At 32.0% G+C, this 14,369-nt stretch overlaps 1 protein-coding gene across 7 annotated transcripts in view; it reads left to right on the forward strand.

Moving 5' to 3' along the window:
• Positions 1-14,369, forward strand: part of LOC126762920 (protein boule) — a 36,983-nt gene that overhangs the window by 5,930 nt on the left and 16,684 nt on the right. For 5 of the 7 annotated variants that reach the window (XM_050479961.1, XM_050479957.1, XM_050479956.1 and 2 more), the window contains 6 exons: positions 8,573-9,138; positions 9,383-9,536; positions 13,186-13,245; positions 13,729-13,831; positions 13,915-14,015; positions 14,139-14,172. In XM_050479961.1, the coding sequence (XP_050335918.1) occupies positions 9,023-9,138; positions 9,383-9,536; positions 13,186-13,245; positions 13,729-13,831; positions 13,915-14,015; positions 14,139-14,172 (568 nt within the window). In that variant the 5' untranslated portion in view covers positions 8,573-9,022. The remainder of the gene's footprint in view (positions 1-8,572; positions 9,139-9,382; positions 9,537-13,185; positions 13,246-13,728; positions 13,832-13,914; positions 14,016-14,138; positions 14,173-14,369) is intronic. The other 2 variants (XM_050479963.1, XM_050479962.1) reach the window with 2 other exon arrangements.

The following is a 14,369-nucleotide window of genomic DNA, read 5'->3' on the forward strand; positions in this document are numbered from 1 at the left end:
CATTAGTGCATTTAATTTCCATTTCACATAAATTTCTAAATTTTTTCGCTATACTTTAAAGAAAAACCTTGCTTCTACATACATACGCACATAATTATATATCAAGATATGATACATAAATATATATGTACATGTGCATATGCATAGATGCACTATACGTATAATAAAGTACAAAAAGGTAACAAAACGAAATGCATTAAATACGTGTACTAAAGTACAAATCTACATACAGACACAGGCATGAAAAAATGCTCGGCCAACGATCGCTCGAACCCCATCGATCGTCACATGTGTGAAATGCGCTTGAGTTCTGAGCATGTGTACGTGTGTGTTTTTTTGGTGCATTTAAATGCACATCGTGAGGTTTGAAGATCTGTCCGTGGGGTGTACGTGTGAAGTATGTACTAAAGTGTTATAAATAAATTGCCATTTTCGAGATAATTCATTTTTTATGTTCATCGCATTCAAAAAAGCATCCGCTGAGTGAGTAGCGTGTTCGCAATGTGGTTGTGGTGACATATAGGAAGCAACAATTGCGTACACTTGTACTAATAATCATATATGTACATATGTATATACTTAGATGCTATGGATGTTCGATGGCCTATTGGAGATTGGTATCATCTTAATGCATCCTTGTATTTTAGTAAATTAAAATTGCAAGCTTAAAAAGTGATTATCTATCTGCATTCAGTCTCACTTTCGATATGTGGGGCTTTAACGGAGCTCCTTATATCTGTTAAACGACTTGTGACGCTTTATTGCATTGCAGGTTTAACATTTGTTGTATTGTAAATTATTGTAAACGATAGTCAGTATATGTAAATCATGCACCTAATAAAGAAAGTTTTTATTATCATTTCCACGTGTACTGGATTCTCGATTTCAGTTGAAATTCAAAGTCTTATCTGACACGCTCTGGTTTGTCGAATACTCCTAATGCACTCTTGATAGCCTGAATAATTGTTCGTAATTACAATTAATTATTGTTTTACAGGTTCGCAACGAAGAGTATTATCTGGATATTATTGAATTAAAATTTAAAAATTTACTTATTAGTGGTTACATTCTGGTCTTGTCGCCTCTGTCGCCTGTTTCTAAAATGTCAATCTCTAAAATCTCAAATATAAATACATACGCATATGTATCTAAGATTTCCTGCATTCCATAAAGACATTATATCCACTTGTGAATTTCAGTTTATTTTAAACTTATCGAATTTACTTATATTTGAAAATAATATTTGAAATTTTGAAGTAGATTCAACAAATATGTTAGTTTCATAGATATGGGCTTCCAAAACTTTAGACTCGCGATCTCGCAAACCTTTTTTGATAGTCGGTTAGGAAAATTTCTCCGAAATGGTAACCGTAATAATATACATTACGGATTTGAGTCAAAATACACCCTATATTACATATAACTTTTCCGGATTTGAATGCAGCTATATTGAAATTTACAGCAAAATCGTGTTTAGGGAATTTGTATTCTATGTATACATACACCCACCAACTTTCATCAATGGATATGGAAAGGAATATAAACTCCTAATGACTTTGCTCTGTTTATATCAGGACATATGTAGAATATCTTCTTACATTATTAAACGTGTTATGTAATATAATTTGTTGTGGTTATAAAAATTAATAAAATCGGTTTCTATCTTTCCCTACCGAATGATTTCTATATATCGGTTGACCATATCCGAAAGTATATTAGATGGATTACAACGTGCTTTGGTACAAAACCAGAAGGGCATCCTTCAAAACGTCCTTTTATTTTGATTATCATCCCTTTGCTTGACTATACTGTAAATATCGGTCAGAGTGTAAACTACCATAACAAAAGTTGATGAGGATTACCACTCGGTATAGTATGATTTTGTACCGAAGGTGAAAAAATGGGAATAGAACCTTGCAGGGCCTCCTGACATCATAGGTTGTGTTAAAAAAGCTGCAAATTTCTATATCTTCATGTATAGATACATATGTGTTTATGTAAATGTTAATTTTATATACATATTTAGTATATTTAAACACTTTCACGCCAAATCGTATAGATTACAATTTCCCGAACAAAATTTAGTTTTGTAATCAAGTAGTTTTATATAAAAGTACTCCATAAAATTAAGTAAGTACTGATAACAAAACTAATGTGCTCATTTTACAACTGCTACCATTAACAAAATAGAAGAGAAACTTCCGTATGATTTACTCACGAGTCCTTGTAGCTTGTTATCATGGCCAAACGACTGTGAGCGACTCGCGCTCTTTATGTCCTAGTAGTGGGGTACTAGTCATATATGCAGAAGAGAGTTTAGATGCAAACTCTCTTATTTCTTTCATAACTTGCTCTTACACTTCGCAAGAGGAGTTTTAAGAGCAGTTAGTGAAAACTTAAATTAATTGTTTTGTTTTTTTAATAGTTGTCCAAAAAAGTGCGGTATATAGGAGGAATACTTGCTGCGATTGTGTGTGTGCATTACCTAATCGAATAAAGGGTGTATGCTTGCACATAGCGGGCTATAAAATTCAAGCAAACCGCTAATGGGACACTGGATTCCTTCATTATTAATATACCCGGAGGTTTGACATTGTCTGCAATGGTCCAACAATGTTGAAATTGCCTTTTTTGTCGCGGTTTGTATTTGAAACCTCAACTCCACTTCGCGGTCGCCTGACTGTAGGCAACGTTTTACTTTTTATGTGTGTATACGTTTTTCAAGAGCGTGCTCAACCGTAAACTAAAAGCAAAAGTTACCGATATTAAGGTTAATGCTGAATGAAGTTAGCAATAACAACTGCTATAAAATTCATTTTAAATAAAAAATCGTTTGAAAGACAATTTACAATAAAAACAACAAAACACGTTAACCATGGCTATAATACCCTTCACAAATAAAAAAGTAAATAATTTGTTTTTGATCGTTATATGCCATAGTTGCCCAGTCTGAGTAATTTGTTCGGAGTTTGTACCACTGATTTATATCATAATAATGTTGCCAAATTATAAAACTTTATAATACATGCGAGTACTTGATTTTGATCCGTGTAGGGCACTATACGCTAAAGTGGTCCAAAATCGGCAGTTCCGACAAATAAGCAGCTTCTCGTTGGGAAAGAAGCACCCAGCAAAATTTCCGCTCGACATCTCAAAAACCGGGTGACTAGTTTGCATATATACAGATGGAGGGACGTGGCTAAATCAAATGGGCTCACCACGCTGATCATTTATAGATATGGTACACTTTGTACGGCCTCCGACGTTGCTTTCTGCGTGTTATTAACTTCATGTTTGGAGAAAAAGTTTGTTACATTTCCACTCTTTTATCACTTAAATAAAATAAATAAAGATATTAGTAATAAAATTTGAAATAGGAACATAAAAGCCTATAAAAATGGCTGAACAAAATAACAAGTACATCAGGTATCTGTGACTGAAAAATTTATTCGTTCAGTTCAGTTTTCTGTGCCCTATTTGAGTTTTTCATCAGTATCTTGTATATCCGCCACTAGTTTAGTTACATTTGAAATTCGTTTTGGCATGCTGCAGATAAGTTTGCGGCACGTATCAATTGAAGTCTCCCACCAGGCTTTAAAACAAAAATACTTTGGAGTGATTGCTTTCCAATCCGGGGGACTGACTTGGCAAATTAAGAGAACTTACACCTTTGTCCTGAAACCAAGATCTTACCAATTTCGAAGTATGTTTAGGATCGTTATCCTGCTGCAATGTCCATATTAGTGGCATACATTCCTTAGCATATGGCAGCATCGTGTTCTGCAATTTCTATTGGAATATATTCATAGTGTCATTAGTCATACACCATACCAGACCATTATTTTGCCATATCATGTTAAACGGTCTTTTTTGTATACCGTGAAATTAATTTTTTTTCGCTATCCTGCCAGGTAAATTTGCTCGTTGTAGTTGTCGGGAAGATATTATCTTACCAATATCGCCTGAAATCACTCTTGAAGATATGAATGCGTCCTTTTTAGCGAGACAAGACGATACGGTTGTCTGCTGTTATTGAAATATTTTTTGGTCGACCACGAGTTTCGACGTTCTTTTTAATCTTTATGGCATGCTGCACGAAATGCAATGAACACCCTAAATTTTTAGCGATATTTCAAAGAACTTGACCTTCTTCGTAGAGGTTTGAAACGATTTTCTCTTACTCCGCTCTACAATGCTTATTTCTACCTGTCCATAAAAGTTTTAAGATTTAATTGCACTTTAAAGAGAAAGCGAAAGAAGGAACCATTTGCTGAAAATCTAAGAAAATTAAAAACCCATTTATTATTTTGACCTTTTAAAAAACGAACTTCAACTTACTTCAATGAGCGGATTCACCATTTTCTCTTCACTCTAAAAAGTATTGTCATCGAATTTATTCAAACTGACCTAGATTTGCATTTTTACTTCACATTCAAAATTTAATCACGATTGCACGTGTTTATATCTAGTCATGACTTGGAATCAAGTCCAAATTGACCTTCACACACCACAAAAATCAAAAATATTAGGTATTATTCAATAATAGATATGGATTTTAACGAAATGGCATGAATCACAATAGGAGGAATTATTTTAGTGGTTAATGAAAAATAATTTTTTTCAACCTTAGTTTATTTTTCTTTCTGACTAATTGTGGTTAATTCACGTGTAAATCAAATTTTATACCCGCCAAGTTTCACATCTTCCGGTGCACATTCTTACATTGATTCTATATCATGCCATTTGAAAATGTTCGTGGTAAACTGAGTTAGTTTAGGACTAATTCGCTGGTTCTCAATCTATTTTAATATTCCGACGACCTACGAAGTGGCCATTGTCTCACCTACACTTCAACACGTGTCTGTAAATTGCTGTAAATTGTGAACTCATTTAAGGAATCGCAGCTATGTTAGCGCAGATGTGAGGATAAACTGTCCCACATTTGATTCGTTTTGCAACTGTTTTGAGATAGTTACAAAATTTGTAGTGCGGAACTAGAACTAACGGTTGTCATCTTTTCTATCTCTATCTTTTTTACCGCAGTATTGAAATATTTCAAAGTAAAAAAAATTAAGTTCGAGTATAACCGAATTTAAAGCCAGGGAAGTACATGAGGCTTGTTTTTTCATCCAATTTTACTGCTATAAGAAAAATATATAGATATATTGTAAATAGGCGTGGTGGTACCTTTTTGCATTTAGTCGATATATGTGATTTCACCAAAAAGTGTGCGGTGCCACTCCGTCTCTGTCGTATTTAGTTATTGATTTATCGCTTTTAGTAATTTTAGCAGTACCGCTATATGTGGGCGTGGCAGTGGTCCGATTACGCCCATTAACGCAGTCGTATTTTTTTTGTCTCAGCTTTTACTTAAGTTACTATATGCACTGACTAACGGACGGACAGACAAACAAACAGTCACCCGGATTTCAACTCACCCGTCATCCCTTATATATATCTCGGTTAGTTTTAGGTGATACGCACGACCGTTAGTTGAACAAAAATATAATACCCTGTAGTAACATGTTGCAGGAGTGTAAAAAAATATTTGCTTAATTCAAAAACTTCTATTTGGATAAACTATTTTAGATTGACTACATAAAATACTTGTGTGTATACATATGTGTACTATGTATGTATGTATGTTGTGCATAGATCACTTAACGGCAGTAATATACATATGAACTAACTAACCTTATTTGGCTCGATGCGGCTATTTCTAAAGAATGGAGTGCAATTATTGTTCAGAACATTTTTCCACGGTTCAATGATTCTATATACAAGTACTTTACGGTTTGTTTTCATTTCGATTGGAGTTACGGCTATTTAGTTTCAAAAGTGCACATATCTACCACGATGTGATTTTCATTCTAGATATATGTACATATGTATGTACAAATATATTTTCTGATCACTGAATATACTATAGCTACTATAGCTAGAGCTGCATACATACATACTTATGTATATAGACATACCGATGCATAAGTTGCGTACATAAATTTATTCGTACATTTGTTTATGATCATTATGGCCGCTGAAGTTTCACGATTTTCACTTTCATATAGAAAATTACAAGCCCAATCGGCGACACGCATGAAAGGAGCTCGTTAAAAAATATTCACCGAAGCCCAGAATTCAATGCTTTTGTCTATATGCCTATGTATAAAAGCTTATGTACATATATACATATGTATTTTTGTGTGTTGAATAGAATAGAAGAAAGAGACATCTATGTTTTGTTATTGTGCAATACCAGAATGTTTTGGTTTTCAGTTTTTGTAGAATCGCCAAAGGTGAATTTTTAGAATGCAGACAGTCTCATACGATTTGTAAGTGTATTGGGCATGTTTCAAGCAACACATACTAAAAATCACTCGCAGTCGTATATAAAACTCTTAAATATGTACATATGTATGTATGTATGTTTATTCATAAACACACAAACATATGTAGTTGTGTACAAGCGATGTCTTGCGACGTATTTTCTTCCGACCATATGTCGCAGCAAGCCAAAAATAGCCTATTGGAATATATACTCGTGCACCGAATTTTCCTAACAAATAATGGCGAAGTGAGGAGTGAGAATCGGTGTACAAGAATAATTTCGTCCGACGATTTTGATTAGCACGATTGTCCTTAGGTATTATATTGTAGTTTCGCTAAGTAATTTTGAAAACAACTTACATACTTACATACGTCGTCATTCGTGGAAGTGATCACATTTGCAGATCTGTGAATAACGTTGACTAAACAATGGTCACGCTGCATTTAAACAAACCAAATATATATACATATGTATCATATATAGTTGTTAAACGAATTATTTTTTAATAAATGTCATTATTGTTACTCCTCTTGACGTTCAGCAAACTAAAATTGCTAAAACTTCTGTGTGGAAGTTGTCACAGTTTCTGCTAATCCCTCCTATTTAATGCGTCGAAAAATTTCATGACAATGTCTATAAAATAAAAGCTGTTTTTCAAATTAAGGGCACGTTTGTCAGTAGTGGATGAGTGCTCTGCTAGAACAAATAATTTCCACGTGATTAGTATTTCGAATAATTTGAGGTCTAAATTAGTTTTAGCAATTATTTTCAATATAGGCCTGGAAAATTATTATTTTCTTCGATGTAACCATTACACATGATAATATGGCCGACAATATTCCTGATGAAATTTCGAGGATTAATGCTCAGTTGACAGTCCCTGGCTGGGTAAAAATCCGAGTCCGTTCCGGTTGCTTAGACCCGATTGTTGTGGGAACGGAGAATGATTCTGCATGAGATTAGTATTACATGGTAAAACATTTTATTGATAAATATATGTATGATTTATTTATTTCACGTAAAAAACTTAAAAGTTGATGTGAGTACCTCTCAATTAGAATTCGGTTGATCTTCGGTTTTTTGTTTTTGTTTTTTTTTATTTTTATTTATTTTTTTAATTTATATATTTTTTCGTGTATAGTACGTACATTTTTGTATATTTGTAGATGGGAATGTAGCACCTAGACCGGCAAATCATTAGTGTTTTCTGTCACTATGTCCCCTGTTGGCGTGTGAGAATACAGTTCGTGCATACATTTTTTCCGTTTATTTATAGGCTAAAAATGGTTTTCAAAAACAACCATACAAAAAATAACATGAAGCAGCAGAAAAATCCACATTTTCATGCAAACATCCATATATATGTATCTACTTATAACAGAAATCAAATCGGCTACGTTTTTAGATCTTTTGTATTTAAGAATATTCTGAATATGTGCAGAGGTTTTTTGTATAATAGAACGTAGTCTTAGATATTTTGTGTAATAATATACATAGTATATGTACAATATATAAAAATATATTTACCTCTTTTATGCATTGTATTTGTTGTAAATAATTATGTGCTCGACCAGTCACATGCGACAGAGTATAGCGAGCGCTCTTCACATCTTTCAAATGATTTGCAGTAATATATACATATATGTATATATATTTTAGATGGTTAATTTTTAAATTATTTGGGGCTTATTAAAGAGTTTTTGGTTCGAATGCCACACTATTATTTACCAGAAAAAAATTAATTTGCAGCCGAAAAATTTTTATATTATACAAAACCATGCTCTTCTTAATTTATTTATCTTCACTACCATTAATTCAGGTCGGCCTGTAGCAGATTTTTACCTTCAAAATCAAAAAGTATTCATTATTGTCCCTTTATATTGGAGAGGATTTATATCATATAACCCTGTAATCTCATAAATTTGGCGACATGCCCGTTTAATTTGACTGCAATCTTCCTCAGGCTTATTGGGCTTTGGACATATCTAGAAGCTACCACGCTACTGCATATATTCTTTATGCTCCGTACCCTTATGCACGCTCTCTGCTGCTAATAAATAATAAAACACATACTTTTTATATACTCCTCTATAATAGATGTAGACTACATTTTTGAAACCCTTGTTGAAACGTAAATTTTCTGACACTAACAGAAAATAATAAACGAGCATATTGACTTGTGGAAAATAAATTTTTTTCTGTCATACAACATATAATTGCTAATTTTTTATTTGTGTATTTCAGAATTTGTAATAAAAGAGATCATAGATCCGATTTGGTGTTAATCGAGAAATAAAGCCGGCTTTTCATTAACCCAGGACAAATACACAAAATATTTTAAGCAAAGCGTCAACCGCACACTCCAACGCCGAACAAGCTCAAAGCAGCCACAAGCCTTGGCCCACGTACTTAGAAGAGAATATAGTCGCATAGTCAAATAAATAGCGCGAACTGATTCATTCAAAAAAGCAATTTATAGCGAATAAACTGCGAGTGATTATACAGGTTGTCGCACTCTAGATATTAGTGTATACTAAAACAAAAAACCATAAGAAAACAAAAAACAAAAAAAAAAAAAACAAAAAGAAACGCAAGTCATACGCATAAATCCAAAGGATATTCTGAGCCCAAAGGTAGTGATTAAAAACCGCCAAAATTCTTCCCTTTGCAAATTTTAAAATACAACCACAGCCAATGCACAAGATGGCAGCACCGGCCGGAGCAGCGCCGACGGCGGCACTTGAGGCCCCACTATCCGCCCCAAAGTATGGCACGCTTATACCAAACAGAATTTTCGTTGGCGGCATAAGGTGAGTGTGACAACAACACCAACATACATATATGTATATGTGGATAGTATCTTTGTATACATACATATGTACATATATATTTATCTTTATTTATATGCATTTTTGCTCATAAAATTTATTTTATTATGGCTTTCTCACATATTTCACTTTATTATGCACTTAATTTGGACCATCGCCCACAACAAACAATATGCATTAACAAAAAATAAAAAATACTAACAATTAAAAACTCTTTTTAAAATAGTGGCGACACAACGGAGTCGGATTTGTGCCGCGTCTTTTCCGCTTATGGCAATGTGAAGTCTACCAAGATCATCGTGGATCGTGCTGGAGTCAGCAAGGGTTACGGTTTCGTCACTTTCGAGACAGAACAAGAGGCTCAAAGGCTGCAGACTGATGTAAGTAGTTTTGGCTTGCAATCTGCATTTAATATTAATAATATTATATATACAAAATATAGAACTTATTTCGTATTTATGGCACATTTACTGCTTTAACATCTTAGTTTTGTTTTTTTGTCATACAGATAAAGAGCAACACTTGCAAGACAAAGTAAATTTTAAAATTAAAATTAACAACCAATTTAAACTACTTTGTGCTGTATTAAAGTATTGAGGATACTTACTAATTGTCAATATAATTATAATTTAGGTTTAAATAGGGTTTATTCTGTTGTTCGTTTCTCGATAGCAAAATTGTCCAAAAGTTTTGAAATGATTTACCTATATTAATTGCGTATTTATTTTTTTATGGTTATATACTTTCATCTTATATAGGCATATTCATGATGAAATGATAATAAGGCGGTTCATCTTTGCGTTTGATTGTGGTGATCTAACTTGCCCAATTGTGCAAATCCATTTGACTGTTTGTGCACAAAATTTGTGCAAGCTAAACAAAATGGAACGAAAAGTTAAAAAATAAAGCCTTACTTCGAACAAGTGCGCTTGCGTGTTGCAATCTGTAAGCGTTGAGCTGCTAAATCGTTGACTGTGAGGCATTTGATAGACACAAAAGTTGCTCTGAAACGAGAGAAATTCGTAAACGCAAATAAAGAAAATAAAAATATAAATAGGGTGCTGATGCTGCTGCGGCTCCTTGGCGATCGTAACGTTGCCTCTCGTAGGTGTCTTACGTAATATATTACGACGTGATTTATGAACGATTTTTATCAGTAAATACGTAACGACTAAATATACATACATATACATGTAATATGTAACGATATTTGCAACACCATTCTGCCTACTAGCGCCACTACTACCACAACACTGCTATTTAAACATTAAACTACTACTGCTACTGCTCTTCTATGAACTGTGTTCAATGCCCAGGGAAGAACCAAATATATCTTGATAATTTTGTTTGTTGAGTTTGTTTTTGGAATTGACAGTTTTTCTTATTCAATAATTACTGTACTCAAGTTTAAGCTATTTTGAATAAATAATCACCAACGCTGCAGCAGTTTGTTCCATTTAAAAAACGTTAAATAATAAATAAACCAATTTTTAAACATACAACCTTTTAACTCACAATTTATAAATTTAGTTTGCAAATAAAACTTTGTTCAACATTTTCACATTATAAAAAAATTTCATGCACATATAGCAATCCAGTTCTGCATTTGCCTGGATATAAATTCAAATTAATACATATATACATATATAAAGCGATTTTCGTACTAAGTAAATTTTAGCAATCCTTAGAGGCAATTTTATAGTCGGATTTGCAAAATACTACATACATTCTTTGTTTATGATGGCCAAACAATTAGATAGTGCTTCGTTTTGTTCACTTGTCGTTCTTACGATTGTATTACTTTAGCAAAAAAGCAGTTCCAGCTAACAATTTATTGTACAGTTGTTAATATATTTCAGTATTATTATTATTTCATTCTATTTGATTTAGTAATCCGACAAATTATGCATTGTGTGTATTATATTTCGAACTGAAAGTTGATTTTGTACAAATTTGTATTTAATTTAAATAATTACAATTTAGTTTTGTAATTTTAAATGTGCTTATTATTGTACATATGTACATGTACGCGACGAAAAGTGTAGGGGAGTGAACCATAAACAGAACTTTTGCAAATAATTTATTTTTTTGCTTTGACGCGATGTAATTAATATGCAATTTTTTTTGTTTTTATAATTGTCAGACCTAAAAATTGACAACAAGCTATAAACAAGCAATGAGAATAAAAATTTTATGGTCATTATGAGTTTAGCCGTACTTTTAAAGTGTCTTCTGCCTCCTCCTGCTTTTATTAATAAATAAATATATTTAGATAAATATTAAATTAAATATCTTTATTAAACAAATAAAAATATTTCAATTAGTTATGAGTAAAAACTTCACAATGATTTTAGAATTTACATAATTTCGTTGGATAAAATCTCAGAGCTTTCAACAGGCAGTAAAAAAACTCCAAAACATATCGTCTTCATTTTTTTAGAGGAGATATACAAATATGTTGACAAAAGGACCATTTTTCTTTTAGATAAATTGATTTTTAGAAGATAAACAATTACTTCGCAAAATTACATTTCAATAAATTTACTTAAGACTATGCGCATGTACTATGTATATATGCACGAGTAAAGGTTGATCAAAAAAACGAAAGGCACTTATGAAAGTGAAAATTTCTTTGGAAATTTGAAAAATTTCGAATATAACTGTAAAAAATTAGCTACTATCGATCATTTTAAATTATTTATTTTTTTGGGAATATATTTCACACATTCAAAAAATAAATATTTTATTTAAACGCAAGTCTGGAAGCTTCATAACTTATCTTAATTATGAGCATTAGCAAAAATTAATTGCATATAAAATACAAAGCTACTTCAGTGAAGTATTTGCATTAAAAAGTCATTCAAAGTGTCCTGTACATGTGTATAAGCACACAATTCTATAACAAAAAAATTGAAAAGTTAAGCAAAGTTTTCATTTTATAACACGAAATTGAAATTTTGTAGGCACTAGGCGCTAGCAATCAGTTTATGCTCTTTTTGAAAATCAACAACATTTTTACTTTCTTAAAAATAAATATAATCAAAATTGAATATACATATATTTTTCTCAACTCCATAAATATGCAATTTAAAGGCTAACTGTTGCTGTGGTCTATCGCAAGCGTGTTTTGATTTATTTTTCATGATTTACTTGAGTAAAAGTTGCCGTTTTTGGTTGAGTCACATACAGCGTGTGTGTGTGCGTCCGTGTATAGTGTAAATTAGCAGGAACTGTCTTTTACTTCTGCAGTGTCTCCTTCAGCGTTTTTACCGCCTAGTAGTGTGTCTTTAAAGAGTTTATTGTTTCTACTGCTAATTTGTTACAACTTCAATGATTTTTTTCTATTAAAAAATTGTTTTCGTTTATAATTTCGTTCATTTTACATACATTTATATATGTTTTAACGTATATAATTGTATTTAATTTCATTAACCATTAAATTACTGTTGTCGATTTTTTAATTAATTCTCGTTGTACATTTGCCGAGTTTTTAAGTGCGTTTCAGATTTATTTATTTGAGTTAAATATTGTTACGTTTGATTTCATTTTGCAGCCAATTGTGCTTGTGCGTTACATAATTTAATTGATTTAATGGAAAACAATAAAATTGAATATATTGGTGCTAAATGAGTATTAATTAAAAAAAATGTAAACGATATGAAAATTTGGTTTCGTTACTTCACATAATCGACGTTCAAAAATCTGCTGTGTTTTTAAACAAATATTCGTATGTTCGTATATTTTTCAAATACTGTATTAGTTGTTATATTTTTAAGAGCTTTTCCTATTAATATTTTAGTAATATTTTTTTTTTTTAATTTATCCGTTATGAAAGACATAAAAATTGAAAAAATTAAATTGTTTCAAGAGTTTGTTTGTTAAAGAAGCTAAAGCATTTTTTCTAAAACGTTTTGTATTGAGCTGCCTTGAAATGTTTTCACGTTTAGAAATGCAATTGAATTTTATTTTTTCGTTTTTTCTCTCCTTCTTGTTTCGTTTTTTGCTTTCACCACGTTTTCATATCTACAGGGTGAATGTGTCGTGCTAAGGGATCGAAAACTGAATATAGCTCCAGCTATCAAGAAACAAGTGAGTATGCCGAATATTTTCACATACATATATACTAGTATTAATTAATACATAGACTTTATTTATAACTTACTTTATTTTGTAAAAAAACTAAATTTGGATCAAAACTTATATTTTATAAATTTATTATGTTTCGCCTAAATGTAGGCAACCACTTCACGACATTCGAATAGTAAAATATAACCTAGATTGTGTCTACGATTGTAAGCAATTTACTTTCGAAAAGCTAAAGTCAAAGCAATTTTAGTATTATTTTGGTTTTAACGTAAGTCACGGCAACGCTTTCCAATAAACTTTTCTTAATAATGGAATTTTTATTTTATTTATTTTCAAAATATATTCAAGCAACGTTTTCCAATGTAATAAACTGTATCAAAATACTTTTTATTTTTGCAAATTAATTAGAAACTTCGTTAATGGTCGTTTTTATAACTCTTTTCCATTCGAATAGTAAAACATATAATTTTTGTTTTAATATTTTAGTCGATCGTTGCAACGAATGGTGCTGTCTATTATACAACAACACCACCGGCCCCAATTAGCAATATGCCCATTGATCAATTCGCCGCCACGGTTTATCCGCCAGGTAACTCGCAATTTATGATATTGAACCACTTTAAACTATAAAGATCAGATCAGTTATAATTAGCATAACCTCTTAACAAACAGTTACTGATTTTACAGCAGCCGGCGTGCCAACAATTTACCCACCTTCAATGCAATATCAACCATTTTATCAGTACTATAGTGTGCCAATGGTCAGTGCGGCGGTAAGTTAAACATCAATCGTACATTACTTGAATTTAACGAACTAATATTCTTTACTTAATTCCTCCTAATCCATTTTCGTGATGCTGTGCATATAAATAAATGATCCGAACTCGAATCAACAGAATGTACCCACCATTTGGCCACAGAATTATCAAGGTAATTAGAAGGCAAAGTTTGCTTTATATGCTCCCTTAGATACAATAAATGTATGTGCACAACTATACGAATCAACACCACTTGCCACACCTCTACATTTGCAATTTATACGAGTATAAGTTGGTTTAAATACAAAAGTATATTTGGTTGCTTTTAAGAAAATGTTGTTCGCAGTCGCTTAACAGTCAAATTTTGTT

Source organism: Bactrocera neohumeralis, chromosome 6 (genome assembly GCF_024586455.1).
Source record: "Bactrocera neohumeralis isolate Rockhampton chromosome 6, APGP_CSIRO_Bneo_wtdbg2-racon-allhic-juicebox.fasta_v2, whole genome shotgun sequence".
Lineage (NCBI taxonomy): Eukaryota > Metazoa > Arthropoda > Insecta > Diptera > Tephritidae > Bactrocera > Bactrocera neohumeralis.